Here is a 17,337-nt window from a genome sequence, read left to right as displayed (position 1 = left end):
CTCCCTCCGCCCTCCAGCTGCTGATTGACAGTCGACTGCCTATACACAGCATGGATAGTTAACTGCCAATCTGGTGGGTGGAGTCTCTGCTTCTCATGAATATCCAGGACTACTGAGCTCACGCACATAATTGAGAGGACTACATGTTATTGACAAGAATATATTCACATCAGCTGCACAGAACAATGTAAGTGATACATCATTCTGTTCAGCTTCTCTGACACTAGTTTATACTACCCTTATATAAGACAGCATAAACCTGCTGAGTCTCTTTAAAGTTTTCCATTTTGAAGCTTGTTCAATATTGTTTATTACAACTATAAATGAGCACAACTGGAACATTTCAATCATTCAGTATTTGTATACCGGGGGCTGAAGTAGTTGGATGCAGCCCTAGGGGGTCTGGGAAAACATGGATACAGATTCTGGCCTGTGGCTGTATCCATGTTTTCACGGACTCCCTAGGGCTGCATCCAACTTCTTTGTGCTCGTCTTTATTCAGAACTGTTCAAGTTTAACATGCAGTACCACGCATAACCACAAGGTGTGCTTTAAGGAGGGAAGAAAAGTCCCAGCTAACCTGAACAAACACCTAAACAAAGCTCTTGGTTGGTAAAACATGGCGTCTCTCTCATACGACCATCCATAGAGCTCAGGGCGGCTGTACTGTTGGTCCACTATACTGCAGTACTATTCCTCCACCATTCATAAGTATAAAGGTAATGAAGCATTGGTGTAGTGCAGCACCGTCTTCTGAATTATTCTTTGCACCCCAGCCCTCATGACTTTGAATGTTTACCGCAGCCACCCATGATGGGGGTCAGTATAGGTAATCTCAGGATGGATGGTGGTCCCAGAGGCCAGACCTCTATAAACCATAACATGATGGCATGTCCTTTTCTGTCACTTTTAGAGATGAGAACACCCGTTTCATCCCAAGTTTGTTATGCTCTTTGGGGTGACACATCTCAATACATTTCTGAAACTCACCTTCATGGACAAGTTTACTTTTTCCAGAGTGGGCTTGAAATTAATGTTTGGGGAATATGCATATTGGGGATATTCTGTAATGGCACAAAAATTTAATATTAGATGAAAACATACCTCATCCTCATAACACCACAAAATATTATATATGTTATGAAAGTACCTAGAAACTGAGACATTCTGCTTGTTGAAGATGGTCCACTCTGTTCCTGACAGGTAAATCTCCCTCTAATCCCTGACCACCCCTAAACCTGCTTCTCCCTCTAATCCCTGACCACCCCTAAACCTGCTTCTCCCTCTAATCCCTGACCACCCCTAAACCTGATTCTCCCTCTAATCCCTGACCACCCATAAACCGCTTCTCCCTCTAATCCCTGACCACCCATAAACCTGATTCTCCCTCTAATCCCTGACCACCCCTAAACCTGCTTCTCCCTCTAATCCCTGACCACCCCTAAACCTGCTTCTCCCTCTAATCCCTGACCACCCATAAAATCGATTCTCCCTCTAATCCCTGATCACCCATAAACCTGCTTCTCCCTCTAATCCCTGACTACCAATAAACCGCTTCTCCCTCCTCTCCCTGACCACCCATAAACCGCTTCTCCCTCTAATCCCTGACCACCCATTAACCGCTTCTCCCTCTAATCCCTGATCACCCATAAACCTGCCTCTCCCTCTAATCCCTGACCACCCATTAACCGCTTCTCCCTCTCATCCCTGATCACCCATAAAGCCGCTTCTCCGTCTAATCCCTGACCACCCATAAACCGCTTCTCCCTCTAATCCCTGATCACCCATAAACCTGCTTCTCCCTCTAATCCCTGACCACCCATTAACCGCTTCTCCCTCTTATCCCTGACCACCCATAAAACTGCTTCTCCCTCTTCTCCCTGACCACTCATAAAACCCCTCGCCCTCTAATCCCTGACCACCCATAAAACTGATTCTGCCTCTTATTCCTGACCACCCATAAAACCGCTTCTCCCTCTAATTCCTGACCACCCATAAAACTGCTTCTCCCTCTTCTCCCTGACCACTCATAAAACCCCTCCTCCCTCTAATCCCTGGCCACCCATAAAACCGCTTCTCCCTCTAATCCCTGATCACCCATAAACCTGCTTCTCCCTCTAATCCCTGACCACCAATAAACCGCTTCTCCCTCCTCTCCCTGACCACCCATAAACCTGCTTCTCCCTCTAATCCCTGACCACCCATAAAACTGCTTCTCCCTCTAATCCCTGACCACCCATTAACCGCTTCTCCCTCTAATCCCTGATCACCCATAAAACTGCTTCTCCCTCTAATCCCTGACCACCAATAAACCGCTTCTCCCTCCTCTCCCTGACCACCCATAAAACTGCTTCTCCCTCTAATCCCTGACCACCCATTAACCGCTTCTCCCTCTAATCCCTGATCACCCATAAACCTGCCTCTCCCTCTAATCCCTGACCACCCATTAACCGCTTCTCCCTCTAATCCCTGACCACCCATAAACCTGCCTCTCCCTCTAATCCCTGACCACCCATTAACCGCTTCTCCCTCTAATCCCTGACCACCCATAAAACCGCTTCTCCCTCTAATCCCTGATCACCCATAAACCTGCTTCTCCCTCTAATCCCTGACCACCCCTAAACCTGCTTCTCCCTCTAATCCCTGACCACCCATAAAACTGCTTCTCCCTCTAATCCCTGACCACCCATTAACCGCTTCTCCCTCTTATCCCTGACCACCCATAAAACTGCTTCTCCCTCTTCTCCCTGACCACTCATAAAACCCCTTCTCCCTTTAATCCCTGACCACCCATAAAACCGCTTCTCCCTCTTATCCCTGACCACCTATAAAACCGCTTCTCCCTCTAATCCCTGACCACCCATAAAACCGCTTCTCCCTCTAATCCCTGACCACTCATAAAACCGCTTCTCCCTCTTATCCCTGACCACCCATAAAACTGCTACTGCTGTAGATTTACAGTGCTGCAGTATAATCTACCTCTAGCCTCTCCCTTTAGCTTCTAAGCAGCAGCAGTTCAATTCCTAGTGTAACCCATTCCTTGCTGTGTTGCTGCTGTTTCTTTCCTTTCTGCTCACACACTTTGAGAACCCAGTGCATCAGTAACCCCTTCTCCCCTATATGCTATTAGTAATACTGTACTGGGCAAATCATCCCTCAGCACAGTGCCAGCCTGTTTAGTCCAGTGTACTTTCACCAGCACTATGTTATGACATAGCAGAGAAGAGTATGTGCTATGCTGTAACTGGCCAGACAGCTAAGGAGAAGAAAATTCTTTATGTATACTGCGGGCAAACTTCCCCGCTCTGGTCCTGCCCATGAAATGTAGAGAATGAGAACTAGCTGTTCCCTTGCAGGGGGCCCTATGGCTCAATAACAGCAGCGACGACACTAAAATCACTTTGTCACCATTTTGAAGGGTTTGGAAACACAAGTATAATGTATATTCATCCACTTACGTTCTACATCTAAATCTGTTGCTGGATTGGAGATGATATATTGGATGCTCTCCTCATCGTCACTAATAAATATGCTTTCGTCATACTGATCCTTAGAAATTCTAAATAGAAACATGGTATTAGTATGTCAGAGTGTGAACAGACCCTTAGTGAGAATCTTGAAAGGATTCCCCTCTTTGGAAGGATTGCATTGTTAGAAAACAAAGGTGGTGACCGTAGCCAAGCACCATAATAGCAGGACCATTTTATGGGGTCTCTCTCTTCTATGTACCCCGCTGATTCCACACACATTGGTAATAAACTGGAATGGTGGAATGTCCACTCACCCGGCTTTTCTCTTCTGATATTCTCTGAACAGGAAAACACCCACGGTGATGACGATTGTAGCCAAAACTGCAATGGCGGCTCCGACCCCTCCATAGACCGATGTCTTTGATAATCTTCCCGTGCAGTCTGTGGATGTATATATGTACTGATGACTGTCCGGGCATCTGTATAGAGACAGGTGAAAAATAAGAAAAACATCACACACTTTCCATAGACGTCACAGTGGGAGCTGCGGGGGGACCCAGGTAGGGGAGTATACATTGTTTTATTTTTATAGGGGAATTAAGGCGTCTAGAATACCCCTTTAGAATGCGTTCACATCAAATCCGCAGAATATTTGATAGCGCAGATTTGATTAGCATTGAATTTGCAGCTTCAAATCTGCACCATTAAATCTGCTGTAGATCCTGTATGTGTGAACGCACCCTTAAATGTGATTGGGTTATGGTAATCATTAAATAAACATGAATTTAAAGAGTCACTGTCGTATTTTTTTTTTGTTATTTTTTTGCAGAAATCAATAGTCCAGGCGATTTTAAGAAACTTTGTACTTGGATTTATTAGCCAAATATGCCATTATCTGCATTTAAAAAACCTTTTCCCAGGTCCCCCCTCCCTCCTCTTTTCCATCCACTGCAAAAAATCAGGAAATTGTGACTTGTTGCATCAGACACAACCCAGTCTGTTCTATAGAGAGGGGAGGGGGTAGGAGGAAGGAGGGAGTTAGCCGACAGCAGGGAGCAGATAACAGAGGATTACAGGCACAGAGCTGGGTGACAGCTGTAATCAGAGCTCAGAGAGGTCAGTGCTGACTGTCAGAGGAGTTAAAGGGCGATGGATTTGTACATTAACTCTTTGTTGTCCTGTTTTGGTCTTTTATTTAGCTCTCTCAGTAGGAGAACAATGAAGACAGGGGGGAGAGCTTCAAACTGCTTTTTCATGATAAAAATGCATTTTTCGAATAATAAACCTAATTACAAAGTTTCTTAAAATCGGCTGGACTATTGATTTCTGCAAAAACATTTTCACGACAGTGACACTTTAAAGTTATGTACTTGAGTGAGAAAAACGCATGCCAACATCACAGTACATACTAAATCGCTGATCTAGGGGACATTTTATTGTGAGAGAATTCCTAGGGATCCTACTGGTGTAAATGGGACAGTTTGCTTATTAGAGAAGGAGTTGAGGAAACACAGACTGCCTCCCCATGGAATACTTACAAGCAATGCGGCCCTAGATCTTTCCTTATGTTACATAAGCCACTGTTGCAGTTGAAATATTTTGGAGATTGTTGGTCACAGTTGGACACACAGGTCAGACCATCCGCGGTCTTCATAGCCGTGTAGAAAGCACTGAAACCTTCGGGCAATGTTTTGCTGCAAAAATCTAAAAAGGCAAAAGAATATAAAAGATTTATGTCTGACCTCAAAGCCCCTGTGTCCATGGGAATTACATCTATACCCAAAGATAACACTAGCAGCACCAATGTCCTTGGAGATTGAGGAAATCCTATATAGTATGAATGGTAGACAGTGATAGCTAAGCATTAGGTGTCCTCTCCTTACCCTCTAACGTAATGGGGGCCGATGGCTTAAACTGTAGAACATCGGAGATGCAGAGATCATCTGTAATAGAAGAGATTAGAAGTTATTCATATTCGTGGAGTTGGGGTCCGATGTCACCTGATACTAAATTCATAGTCAGGATGTCCACCCGAAAAGTTAAAGGATTATTCCTATGATAACCTCTTCACGTTTGCAATCTCTGTGTACATATGTGTGTGTATATATATATATATATATATATATATATATATATATATATATATATATACGGTCCTACTGCTGATGCCCTGTGCAGTAGGAATGTTCAGTACAGTATATACAGGTTCCTGCTGTGGAGGGGTTTTAATGTGATCAGCCCCCTGCAGGCAGGGATAATGACAGGCAGCCCCCTGTCAGTAACCCCTTAAATAATCTATAGCAATCGTAGCATTTGACAGGATAAGTACCTGTCACTGACTGATTGGGACTACAGGGGTCCCAATCATTTTCACAGGTGGGGGTCTACCTGTACAGCTCATGGACAGGACTGAGTGGAGGATGGAAGAACTGCCTGTACAGCTCATGGACAGGACTGAGTGGAGGAGGAAAGAGCTGCCTGTAGAGCTCAGAGACAGGACTGAGTGGAGGAGGAAAGAGCTGCCTGTACAGCTCAGGGACAGGACTGAGTGGAGGAGGAAAGAACTGCCTGTACAGCTCAGGGACAGGACTGAGTGGAGGAGGAAAGAACTGCCTGTACAGCTCAGGGACAGAACTGAGTGGAGGAGGAAAGAACTGCCCTGTACAGCTCAGGGACAGGACTGAATGGAGGAGGAAAGAAGTGCCTGTACAGCTCAGGGACAGGACTGAGTGGAGGAGGAAAGAACTGCCTGTACAGCTCAGGGACATGACTGTGTTGAGGAGGAGAGAGCTGCCTGTACAACTCATGGACAGGACTGAGTGGAGGAGGGAAGAGCTGCCTATACCTATATGCTCAGAGACCTGTACCTGGTAATTGAGCTTATGGTTGACTGTGCTAAAAGGGTTGGCGTTTAGACTGTACATGTTGTCCTATAGCAGCATTTATTTCCTGTGACACATTTCTTACCAGTGCAGTTGTTTTTATCCTCTTCTAGACTCATCTCAACATCTTTGAAGATCTTCTCAGACTCTTCAGTCACATTTACATTTTCTTCATATTTCACTTCTGCAATCACTCTATGGTCTACAATAATGCTGCCAGGTCTATAACAGTCAAATGCAAAGTCATTATACATAGACCAGAGAAAAGGATAAATTTCTTGATCTTGTGTACCCGACACCCTAGCCAGGAATTCAGCCAACTCTATCTCCCTACCACTTGGTGTAAAAGATTAAAGTCAAGAAGGTGTAGTGAGAGGGAGATAGATTGGCTGAATTCCTTGCTAGACTGTATTGCACACAGAAACAGCAATTATACAATTTACACTAGATTGGAAGTTGTTTTTGGTAAACAGGTTTTTATACAATAACATATAGGTAGATTGCTCGGCTTCCTTTGGAGCAAGCTGCAGATCATGTGACCGCCGGTACCCACTTCACAGAAAGGGGCAGAGCTGGGGGCTGGCTTAACAGGGTGACGGACGCTCAGCAAGCCTCCAAATCATCACAGCATGATGCGTTGACACAAGATGTATCGATGCAACTAAAAAGATTTAGACTAACAGAGTTCTGGCAGGGGGACGGGACAACCCAGACATTGTGGATGCTGCCAAGAAAGGGTGCTTTAAAAAGTCAGTGCAGCACTACCCCTTTAAGTCTGTACAACCAGTCAGGGGTTCTGTACCAAGGCGAGTGATTTGAAATAATTTTCCTCTCCCCTTACACACCATGCGAGTTAGTAGGTATAAAGGCACTTTATGAACTTCTAATGTGCCATAGTATATAATGGTTCCTACTAGGGATGAGCGAACCAAACCGTAACGAACCAGATTCGTTACGAACTTTGCAAAAAGTTCGGTTTGTCACCGAACCGAACTTTGAGAAAGTTTGTAACGAATCTGGTTAAAATAACAATAACAAATAAAATCAAAGACATCTTTAGAAAGTGATGCAAACATCTCTGGATGCATCTGGGAAAGCAGGGAAACAGTATTAGAGGAATCGGCATTACGGGGTTAGCGATCCTATGCAGTAATGCCGATGTCTCTAATGGTTAATATATTTAATTAATAAAACACATTTTCGTTGTAATAAAGTCACTTTCATTGTTCAATAATTTGTGCAATTGTGCAATTAAATATACTGTTAAAATAAATATATATATATATAAATAAATGTAAATTTATATATATATTTATTTTTTTACAGTATAATTAATTGCACAAGTATGAATTTGTTTAAATTAAATTATTGAACAACAAAACTAATTTTATTACAACAAAAATGTGTTTTATTAATTAAATATTAATTATTACAGGAAGCTCTATTAAGCCGTTAATTCATATTCCCGGTAAAAGAGCTTTCTGTAATAATCAATACTTTACTTTAATTAAAACATCAAATGTTTCTTCTAATGATGCTATCACAATAGCATTATTAGAAGAAACATTTTTATAATCATGAGTAAATAAAAACCCAAAAGTCTGTCCTCTAGGTCACAGATAATGATAAATGAATAAATACAAATTAATAATAATAAATCGGTTATTTACTGAATCAATAAGACCGTCTCATAAAACAAAATTAATGAGCAATGGAGGTCAGATCTCTAGCGTCCCCGGTAACCGCGCGCTTGTCTCTTCAAAAGTCTCTGACGTCAGCAGCCTCAGTATCGGTGAGTGACAGCGGGGTGATTAATGCTGAATGTTGGGGTGTCTTTGCTCAAGTTTATGGGGTGCCAAACGCTTAGCCACTGACGAAAGAGTAAAGAAGTACTCTGAAAGGCGTTTGGCACCCCATAAACTTGAGCAAAGACACCCCAACATTCAGCATTAATCACCCCGCTGTCACTCACCGATACTGAGGCTGCTGACGTCAGAGACTTTTGAACAGACAAGCGCGCGCTTACCGGCGACGCTAGAGATCTGACCTCCTGGAGTGGTGAGCGGTACTTGTGCACCAAAATTCATTTTGCTAACTGCTTTTAAGACATTTGGATACATGATTTATACCTTTTGAATGTGCCGCAACTAAGCCGTCATTACAAACGAAGCTCTTACAACAGAGCAAATCCTGCAGTACGGCCGCGCACCAGCTACAAGTCAGCCCACACAAACAGGCTGTAATCAAAGTTTTACAACTGTAACTTTCTTTCAATATACACTTAACTGCTGAACCCTCCAAAAGTTGATACAACATATGGGATAACAATCCCCGTGCGCTTCTAGTGCCCTGCGCTGTCCATCCTGAACTAAGTGCTACCAAACTACTGTCCCCATCATTTGCCGGCTTCACTATCCATGATGGGAGTTGTATTCCACTACTGTTATCAAGGGTGATCTCTGCTCTTGTGAATGCATCTTTTGCTCATTAACTTTTATTAATATATTAGTACAATCATATATTCTAAGTAATCTATGCTAACTCATTTTTATATGCATTTTATTGCTCCTCTGGTAATTCATTAATGTTAACCATTATCTTATTATTGTATATTTTTCTATATGTATTTCTCCATATGTATTTTTTCCATTGCTCATTAATTTTGTTTTATGATACGGTCTTATTGATTCAGTAAATAACCGATTTATTATTATTAATTTGTATTTATCATTATCTGTGACCTAGGGGACAGACTTTTGAGTTTTTATTTACTCATGATTATAAAAATGTTTCTTCTAATAATGCTATTGTGATAGCATCATTAGAAGAAACATTTGATGTTTTAATTAAAGTAAAGTATTGATTATTACAGTTTGCTCTTTTACCGGGAATATGAATTAACGGCTTAATAGAGTTTCCTGTAATAATTAATATTTAATTAATAAAACACATTTTTGTTGTAATAAAATTAGTTTTGTTGTTCAATAATTTAATTAAAAACAATCCATCATTGTGCAATTAAATATACTGTAAAAAAATTAATATATATATAAATATACATTTACATAGTTACATAGTTAATACGGTTGAAAAAAGACACATGTCCATCAAGTTCAACCAAGGAGGGGATGGATACAGGGAAGGGGGAGGGGTGATAGGTTCTATACATATGCATTTATATTATTTTGCTCTAAGAACTTGTCTAGCCCTGTTTTGAAGCCCTCTACTGTTGTTGCTGTGACCAGATCCTGTGGTAGACTGTTCCACAGATCACAGTTCTCATGGTAAAGAAGACTTGTCGCCTCCGGAGATTGAACCTTTTTTCTCCAGGCGGAGGCAGTGCCCTCTTGTCCTTTGAGGGGGTTTTACCTGGAACATCTTTTCCCCATATCTCTTGTAGGGGCCATTTATATATTTAAATAAGTTAATCATATCTCCCCTTAAACGTCTCTTCTCCAGACTAAACAAATGTAATTCTTTTAATCTCTCCTCATAACTAAGATGCTCCATTCCCCTTATTAGTTTAGTTGCCCGTCTTTGTACCCTCTCCAGCTCTAGAACATCCTTTTTATGAATCGGGTTCCAAAACTGGACGGCATACTCCAGATGAGGCCGCACCAAAGCTTTATAAAGCGGTAATATTATATCCCTGTCCCGAGAGTCCATGCCTGTTTTAATGCATGACAATATCCTACTGGCCTTAGAAGCCACTGACTGACATTGTGTGCTGTTCTGTAGTCTATTATCTACAAGTACACCCAGATCCTTCTCTATCAGTGACTCTCCCAGAGTAACTCCCCCCAGGACATATGATGCATGCGGGTTATTAGTACCCAGGTGCATAACTTTACATTTATCCACATTGAACCTCATTTGCCAAGTGGACGCCCAAACACTCAGTGTGTCTAAGTCATCCTGTAACATCTGCACATCCTCCATAGACTGTACTGTACTACAAAGCTTGGTGTCATCTGCAAAGATAGAAACATTGCTGTTAATTCCATTCTCAATATCATTAATAAACAAGTTAAACAGAAGAGGGCCCAGTACTGACCCTTGGGGTACACCACTTATTACCGGGGACCATTCGGAGTAGGAATCATTGACCACCACTCTCTGGGTACGATTATTAAGCCAGTTTTCAATCCAGTTACACATTAAATTTCCCAAACCGATAGACTTTAACTTACCCATCAGACGTCCATGAGGAATTGTGTCAAACGCTTTATTTATTTATATATATATTTATTTTAACAGTATATTTAATTGCACAATGATGGATTGGTTTTAATTAAATTATTGAACAACAAAAGTGACTTTATTACAACGAAAATGTGTTTTATTTATTAAATATATTAACCATTAGAGGATTCGGCTATTTTTTTTTTTTCACCATTTTTGCACTTTGATTTTTTCCACTTTGTTCATTGTATTAGCAACTGCAACTACATGAAACTATACCCTATCACATTCCCACTATTGTAGCTGCAATTATTCAGCCGTTATTGCAAGGTTCGTTTTCGGTTCGGTTCGTCAGAACCCGAACTTCAGGAAAGTTCGGGGGATCGAACCGAACCGAACTTTTCAAAAGTTCGCTCATCACTAGTTCCTATACATATAGTATTAGGCCCATTTATTAATCAGTAGGGGGCCTCCTGGTTCTCCTCCGAAGGTGGATATCACTGGAGGGAAGAACAGGGTCATTGGATTTTAATATACTGTTTTGTTTTTTTTGTTTGCTTTTTTAATTATTATTTCTTTATTAAAATTTTCTGTGTCAAAAAGAAAATAGCGATCTACACCAATTCCCAATCCACTTCAATCATAGGAACAATAATAGAAGGGGAAAAATGAAAAACAGGATGGCCATTCTGCATTTCTCTTTATAAACTGTTTACAAACTTCTGTTACCTCTCCCAGGGTGCTGCCCCGAACAAACCTGACCTTTCTCCAAAAGAGAGGAGACCTACATGTTCCTACCCAATTTCACAACATACCCCCCTTCCTAAGCTCCTTTCACTCACTATGATCCTATAATCTTGAACACCCCCCTCTCCACGATAAAAAGACTTAAAAAATTAGCCCACACTCTAAAGCCCCTATTTAACAGGGCAATACAGAGGAGCAAATGAGCGCCAACCTGTCAGGTCAGCACTCGCTTGCTCCTCGTTTCCCACTTGCTGCCAGCACTATTACAGGTTTGAGCCTGGGGGGGGGGGGGGGGCAGGGGAGCTGCGGGGGGCTGCCCGGGTGATAGCTTGATCATCCAGGCAACACATGGAAGATTGTTGCTATATTAGTCTATTGTCTTTCAACATGTTGAAATATAATGACAGACGGCGATCAGCCGTCATCTTTCATGTTGGCTGATCATTGTCTTCTAATAGGACCTTAAGATTTCAACCCTCCACTCCTCTATCATGTGGGTCCTAGAGATTACCCTTGTAGATTACCGCCTAGAGACTCAGAGACCGTATATCATAATTCCCACTTTGGTTCTCTGACTTCTAACCACATGTGCCTCTCAGCCTCTAGATGATAATGGCCAAGTACCAAAGGATCTTTCCCACCTCTTTACACCATTCCTTCGTATCTCATCACACTCCCTCAACCTCTTCCATTGCATTACCCTTCTCAGACTACGCTTCCCATCTCACTTAATTTTCCCTATCATCCTGGCTACATTCCTGGATCTTGTGCAGTTGCCATTCCAGATTGGAAATCAAGGGTATGTGGTGGAATTGTGTAGAAATTTGTAGGTCTTCCCTCTTTTGGAGAAAGGTTGGGAACGTTCAAGGCAGCACCCTGGGAGAAGTAACAGAAGTTGTATAATTTCTATAAATATGAAAGAGATGGAAAATGGCCATCCCATTTTCCCCCCTGTCCTTTATTGTTCCCCATGTTATTGGTGTCGTTTTGACACCTTAAAGCAATGGTATTTTAAGCTGTGTGCGGTATGATTGTATGGGACTATATGGGTCACCACATGAGGGACATCAATAGTAGGCACTATCCAAAGAATCACCACTATGTAGTGCAAACGCAGCTAATAGTCCTACTGTGGACACTTACCGAATCGACAGTATTTCCACTCCTTTGTAGCCTGGGATTTTTTGATAGACAGTATCCATCTGTATAGAAAATGTAGTCAGGGAATATACTGTATGTAAAAACGTATTTCTGGTTACTTACAAATATTCGGTAGAAGAATAAGATCAGATCTCACCTTTGCTGTAAACTCGTTGACAAATTCCCTATAGTCTGGAGAACTGGTGTCATTTAGACTTTCTTTATATTCTTTTTCAATTTTGACTTCAACTTCCACAGTCGTGTTCACCACTTCAGCTGGGAGGAGAAAAGACACATACAGCATGGTTATCGTGTACAAGCAAAAGAAGTCAAAGGTCAGATACTTAGCTGAAGACTAAAACGTACATACAGCCCTGGAACTTGGCAAGCTACATGATTTCAAGTGCTATAATAGTAAGGGAGGGTCCTACTGCACAAAAAGTTTATCGGACGAAAAAATCGTTATACGAATATCAGTGTATGTGTATGCAAGCAATGATCGAACGACTAATATCAATTCATTCGTATATCATTGATCGTATCTTTTGACCTGACCATAAAATCATCCCTAATCGTCCGCAAAGCTTTTGGTGTATGTACACATTGTCCGTTCATTCTAATTAGGATCATAATTGCATTTGTAACTAACGACTATCATTTATCATTAATCTGAGTAAAAGAACAATCACTTTGTCTAATAGGACCCTTAGCCTTTTAATATCTCCCGTCTACCCCTACTACCATCTATCGACAGCTGGGAGAACCTCCAGAATTCAGAAAAGTGAAAAAATAAAAAATATGGGAGTTATTGGCCAAAACTGATGATCGGCCAACCTCTTAATTTGTTTGGGGGCCTCCCAGTTCTTCCCTAATGGCAAATGTGGGATATAAAGGTCATGCGCGTTAGATTCCAGCTCCCCAAATCTTTTGTTTTTAGGGAGCTAAACCATGTGGTGGAGATGTCCAGCAATCTCTTTTCATTCAAAACACATGGACATGCAAGGCCAAGCGTGCATGTGTGTAGGGAGATTGGGGGGTTTGGCTGGCGGCCCAGTGAGGAGCACAGGTCTATGTGGCCATATTTTCAGCAACAAGGTACAATACAATAAACTACCATATAGTGACGCTTAAAATAAGATATATGTCCACTTTGTGCGCTTACAATCTATGCAAAACCAGAGGGGTTGTTCGAGATTAGAAGCACTAAAACAGCTGGGAAGCAAGGGAAGGCAAAGAGCGTTGTACATTATTAGGTATTGTTTTACCCTTCCTTATAAAGATAGTTTTCTAGAAGGCTATACGGTTATTATTATCATTTTTAAAATTATTAGGCTGAGAAGGGCAAAAATACATTTTCTTGCCAAACCTGGTAGTACTAGACTGTTGCTGTTTGGTTTGCGAAGGGGGATCCCACAATTTTTAGAATAGATAAACATATTTATTTTTTATTAAGGCCATTTTTAAACTATTTTCACATATTTCTTTTTTAGTCTCCCTCGAGGACATTCATAAGTAATCATTCAATTGCTTTTATAGATCAATGCAATATCATCTATTGCACTGATATATGCAATTGGCGATCTACTGGTATAGCATGCCTGTAACAGATGGAGGTCTAACCTTGGGCTGCCATGTCTACTGGTTGGCACCCTATCATTAAGTGAGTCCCACAAATGTTTCTGCACAGGGCCATCATAATGGTAGATCATAGATGTAGGATCGCCTCATGCTGCCGTATAGGCTCTGTTTCATGTTGTATAAGTGATACTATTCTCCTTAAGCAATTTATTTTTTGAGTAAAAGCTCATAACATAAAAAAAAATCTCTGTATTAGTCCCCAGTAATGTATTGGGTGAGAAAAAGAACACACTCATGGATTGCTGAGACTATAATTCTATCTCTATCATGATTTTGGTTGTGGATTAATGCCATGCAGTGGGGCTAATCCGTGTTCTGGTCACCCAGTAGAAGTTCCATTTCCATAGAAGTTCCATAGAATGTGCAGATTCCTGTGGGGCACAGTGTGATGGTGGGATTCTCACAGATTGTGGAACATGTGGATTCCGGATGTTATTTCGTAACCGAATCTACTTTGTTAGGACCAGAAAACCCACATCACTACTACAGATGCTTTACTTCTAGAATCCAATGAAGAAAAATCTAGTCTCCAGTAACTTCAGTATAGACTCACCAGGCGGATATCGTTCAAGGATAAATTCACACAAAGGGCCGTAGAAAAATTCTGTGCAAACACATTTATTTCCATCCCATGTTCCTCCATTCTGGCATCTTGCTAAAAGGATAAAAATTAGACAAATTAGTAAATATTATAAAAAATTATCATACAGTATATAAGCTGGGTATAAGTCTAGTATTTATTCTGTATATAAGGACACTGCACAGTACCACTTCTCCTGTCCTGTATATTGGGTGTAATCCTCAGTATATATATATATATATATATATATATATATATATATATACAGTGCACAGTACCACTTCCCCTGTCCTGTATACTGGGTGTAATCCTCAGTATCTGCTCTTATTCTGTATATATGGACAGTGCACAGTACCAGTTCTCCTGTCCTGTATACTGGATGTAATCCTCAGAATATATATACAGCGTACAGTACCACTTTTCCTGTCCTGTATACTGGGTTTAATCCCCAGTATCTGCTCTTAGGCTATGTTCACACTACGTAAGTCTCCGGACGTAGCACGTTCCGTGAATAAGCGGCCGGAGACTTACGTAGTTTGCGTACAATGGGAAGTATACGATGTACGTCTGCACAGTTCACACTACGAACTTACGCCAGGAACGTACGCGTATGAGCCAGACCATTGTTTGAGGACGAAAATGCCGTAACTTACGCCCGTAGCGTAACATGCGGTCCCGTACGTAGTGGTGATTTCTTTATTTTGCAACATTTTTCTGCCGATCCAAAAGGTTCTGTGGGGTGTCCGAGGCTAGGCGAAGATTTCCAAGTAAAAGACCACTGTCAGATCGTTACGTAGGGCGCTCGGGAAGCGTAAGTAGACTGCGGGCGTAAGTTTGCGCTCCGTACGTAGCTGGCAACTAGCGTAAATCCCCGGCTGGAGTTTAACATGTATATGTCCAGCCACGAAAATATGCGGCTTGACATATACGCAGTGTGAACATAGGCTTATTCTGTATATATGGACACTGCACAGTACCACTTCTCCTGTCCTGTATGCTGGGTGTAATCCTCAGTATATATATATATATATATATATATATATATATATATATATGGACACTGCACAGTACCACTTCTCCTGTCCTGTATACTGGATGTAATCCTCAGAATATATATACAGTGCACAGTACCACTTCTCCTGTCCTGTATACTGGGTGTAATCCTCAGTATCTGCTCTTATTCTGTATATATGGACACTGCACAGTACCACTTCTCTTGTCCTGTATACTGGGTGTAATCCTTAGTATCTGCTCCTATTCTATACATATGGACACTGCACAGTATCACTTCTCCTGTCCTGTATACTGGGTGTAATCCTTAATATCTGCTCCTATTCTGTTTATATGGACACTGCACAGTACCACTTCTCCTGTCCTGTATGCTGGGTGTAAGTTCGCCAAACTTTAATGTAAAGTTCAGGTTTGTGCTGAACTTTAGTCCATCTTCTCCGGTCTCTTTTTTGGTGACAGTCCGCACAGCCAATCACTGCCCACAGATGCTGTCCGTCCCAGTCACTCTCCCTGCTCAACCAATCATTGGCTGACTTGGATGGGACAGCACCGCAGCCAGTGATTGGCTGACTGGGGTGTCACTCAAGATAAGAGTGACAGCCCACTCAGCCAATCACTGGCCGCAGCTCTGTCTCCTCTCAGTCAGTGATTGACTGAACGGGCTGAAGACTCAGAAGACCGGAGGAGGACACCGGGGGAACGTGGACAGTTGAGAAAACCCTTTTGAAAAAATGTTAATGTGCGGTCGCCATCTTGCCGAACTTGTTTTGAGCTTTGCATAAAGTTTGGTTCATTAACGAGCCAAATATTTTGCAAAGTTCGAAACTAGCCTGAGTTTGACGGGTTTGTTTCCTCATCTCTAGTTATTACGTTACTGAATCTACTTTGCCAGAAACCCGATGATAAAATTGACCTTTGATAAAGCTTTACGCAAATGTGTTGGGTGAGTATGCAGTACAACAGTGCCACCAACTGCCTCCAGGGAGAAGTGCAGATGAGAAACCTCTAAAAATGGGGTGGAGCTATGTAAATGAGCTCTACAAAAAAGCCCAGGAGTGACAGGAGGAGTAGTGTAACTCTGGCAGAAACAACATCATCAGGGGGGACAGCTGTCTCAGGCGCAGCCACGCCAAGATACTTTAAAATTTATTAAAACAATAAAATGAATCAATGTACAGCACAACGTGTTTCCAGGCCTTTTCGGCCTCTTCCTCGGGTGCATATCACATCATATCAAATTACATTACAGACTATATAGCTGATATCATTTCTTGTCTATATATATATATATATATATATATATATATATATATATATATATCCCGTGATGTGACCTGATAGTGATAAGCACCTGAAGAAGAGGCTTATCACTAGCCTGGGGGGAGTGTCTTATTAGGGATAGGGGAGTCGGGTATAATAGGGGTAAACACGTGCGGTCAGGAGGTCAGCCATTTTGATGGTACAAAATCATGGGTGAAGACAGTCATAGAGGCACTGCTGCAATTTTTTTTTTTTAAGAAATTGACAGAGGTTGTCATCGCAAGCAGTTTTGCAATATACTCTTTATTTATTTTTTTGTTTCTATGTTTAATTTAACTTTATACATATGGCCACTAGGTGTCTCTCTTCACTGTGCACCTATACAGCTTCTGCGTATCCACATTCAGTAAAAGAAAATCCTTGGGGT

General features: G+C 41.6%; 1 protein-coding gene across 1 annotated transcript in view; it reads right to left on the bottom strand.

The window, feature by feature from the left end:
• Positions 1-17,337, bottom strand: part of LOC138769748 (serine-rich adhesin for platelets-like) — a 46,802-nt gene that overhangs the window by 837 nt on the left and 28,628 nt on the right. The window contains exons 3-11 of the mRNA XM_069948396.1: positions 14,613-14,714; positions 12,579-12,697; positions 12,425-12,483; positions 6,438-6,574; positions 5,354-5,413; positions 5,009-5,174; positions 3,785-3,949; positions 3,459-3,559; positions 991-1,064 (exon numbers count right to left, since the gene is read on the bottom strand). Coding sequence (XP_069804497.1) covers positions 991-1,064; positions 3,459-3,559; positions 3,785-3,949; positions 5,009-5,174; positions 5,354-5,413; positions 6,438-6,574; positions 12,425-12,483; positions 12,579-12,697; positions 14,613-14,714 — 983 coding nt within the window. The remainder of the gene's footprint in view (positions 1-990; positions 1,065-3,458; positions 3,560-3,784; positions 3,950-5,008; positions 5,175-5,353; positions 5,414-6,437; positions 6,575-12,424; positions 12,484-12,578; positions 12,698-14,612; positions 14,715-17,337) is intronic.

Source organism: Dendropsophus ebraccatus, chromosome 1, assembly GCF_027789765.1.
Source record: "Dendropsophus ebraccatus isolate aDenEbr1 chromosome 1, aDenEbr1.pat, whole genome shotgun sequence".
Classification (NCBI taxonomy): Eukaryota; Metazoa; Chordata; class Amphibia; order Anura; family Hylidae; genus Dendropsophus; species Dendropsophus ebraccatus.
This window is presented reverse-complemented; position numbering and strand designations above follow the sequence as displayed.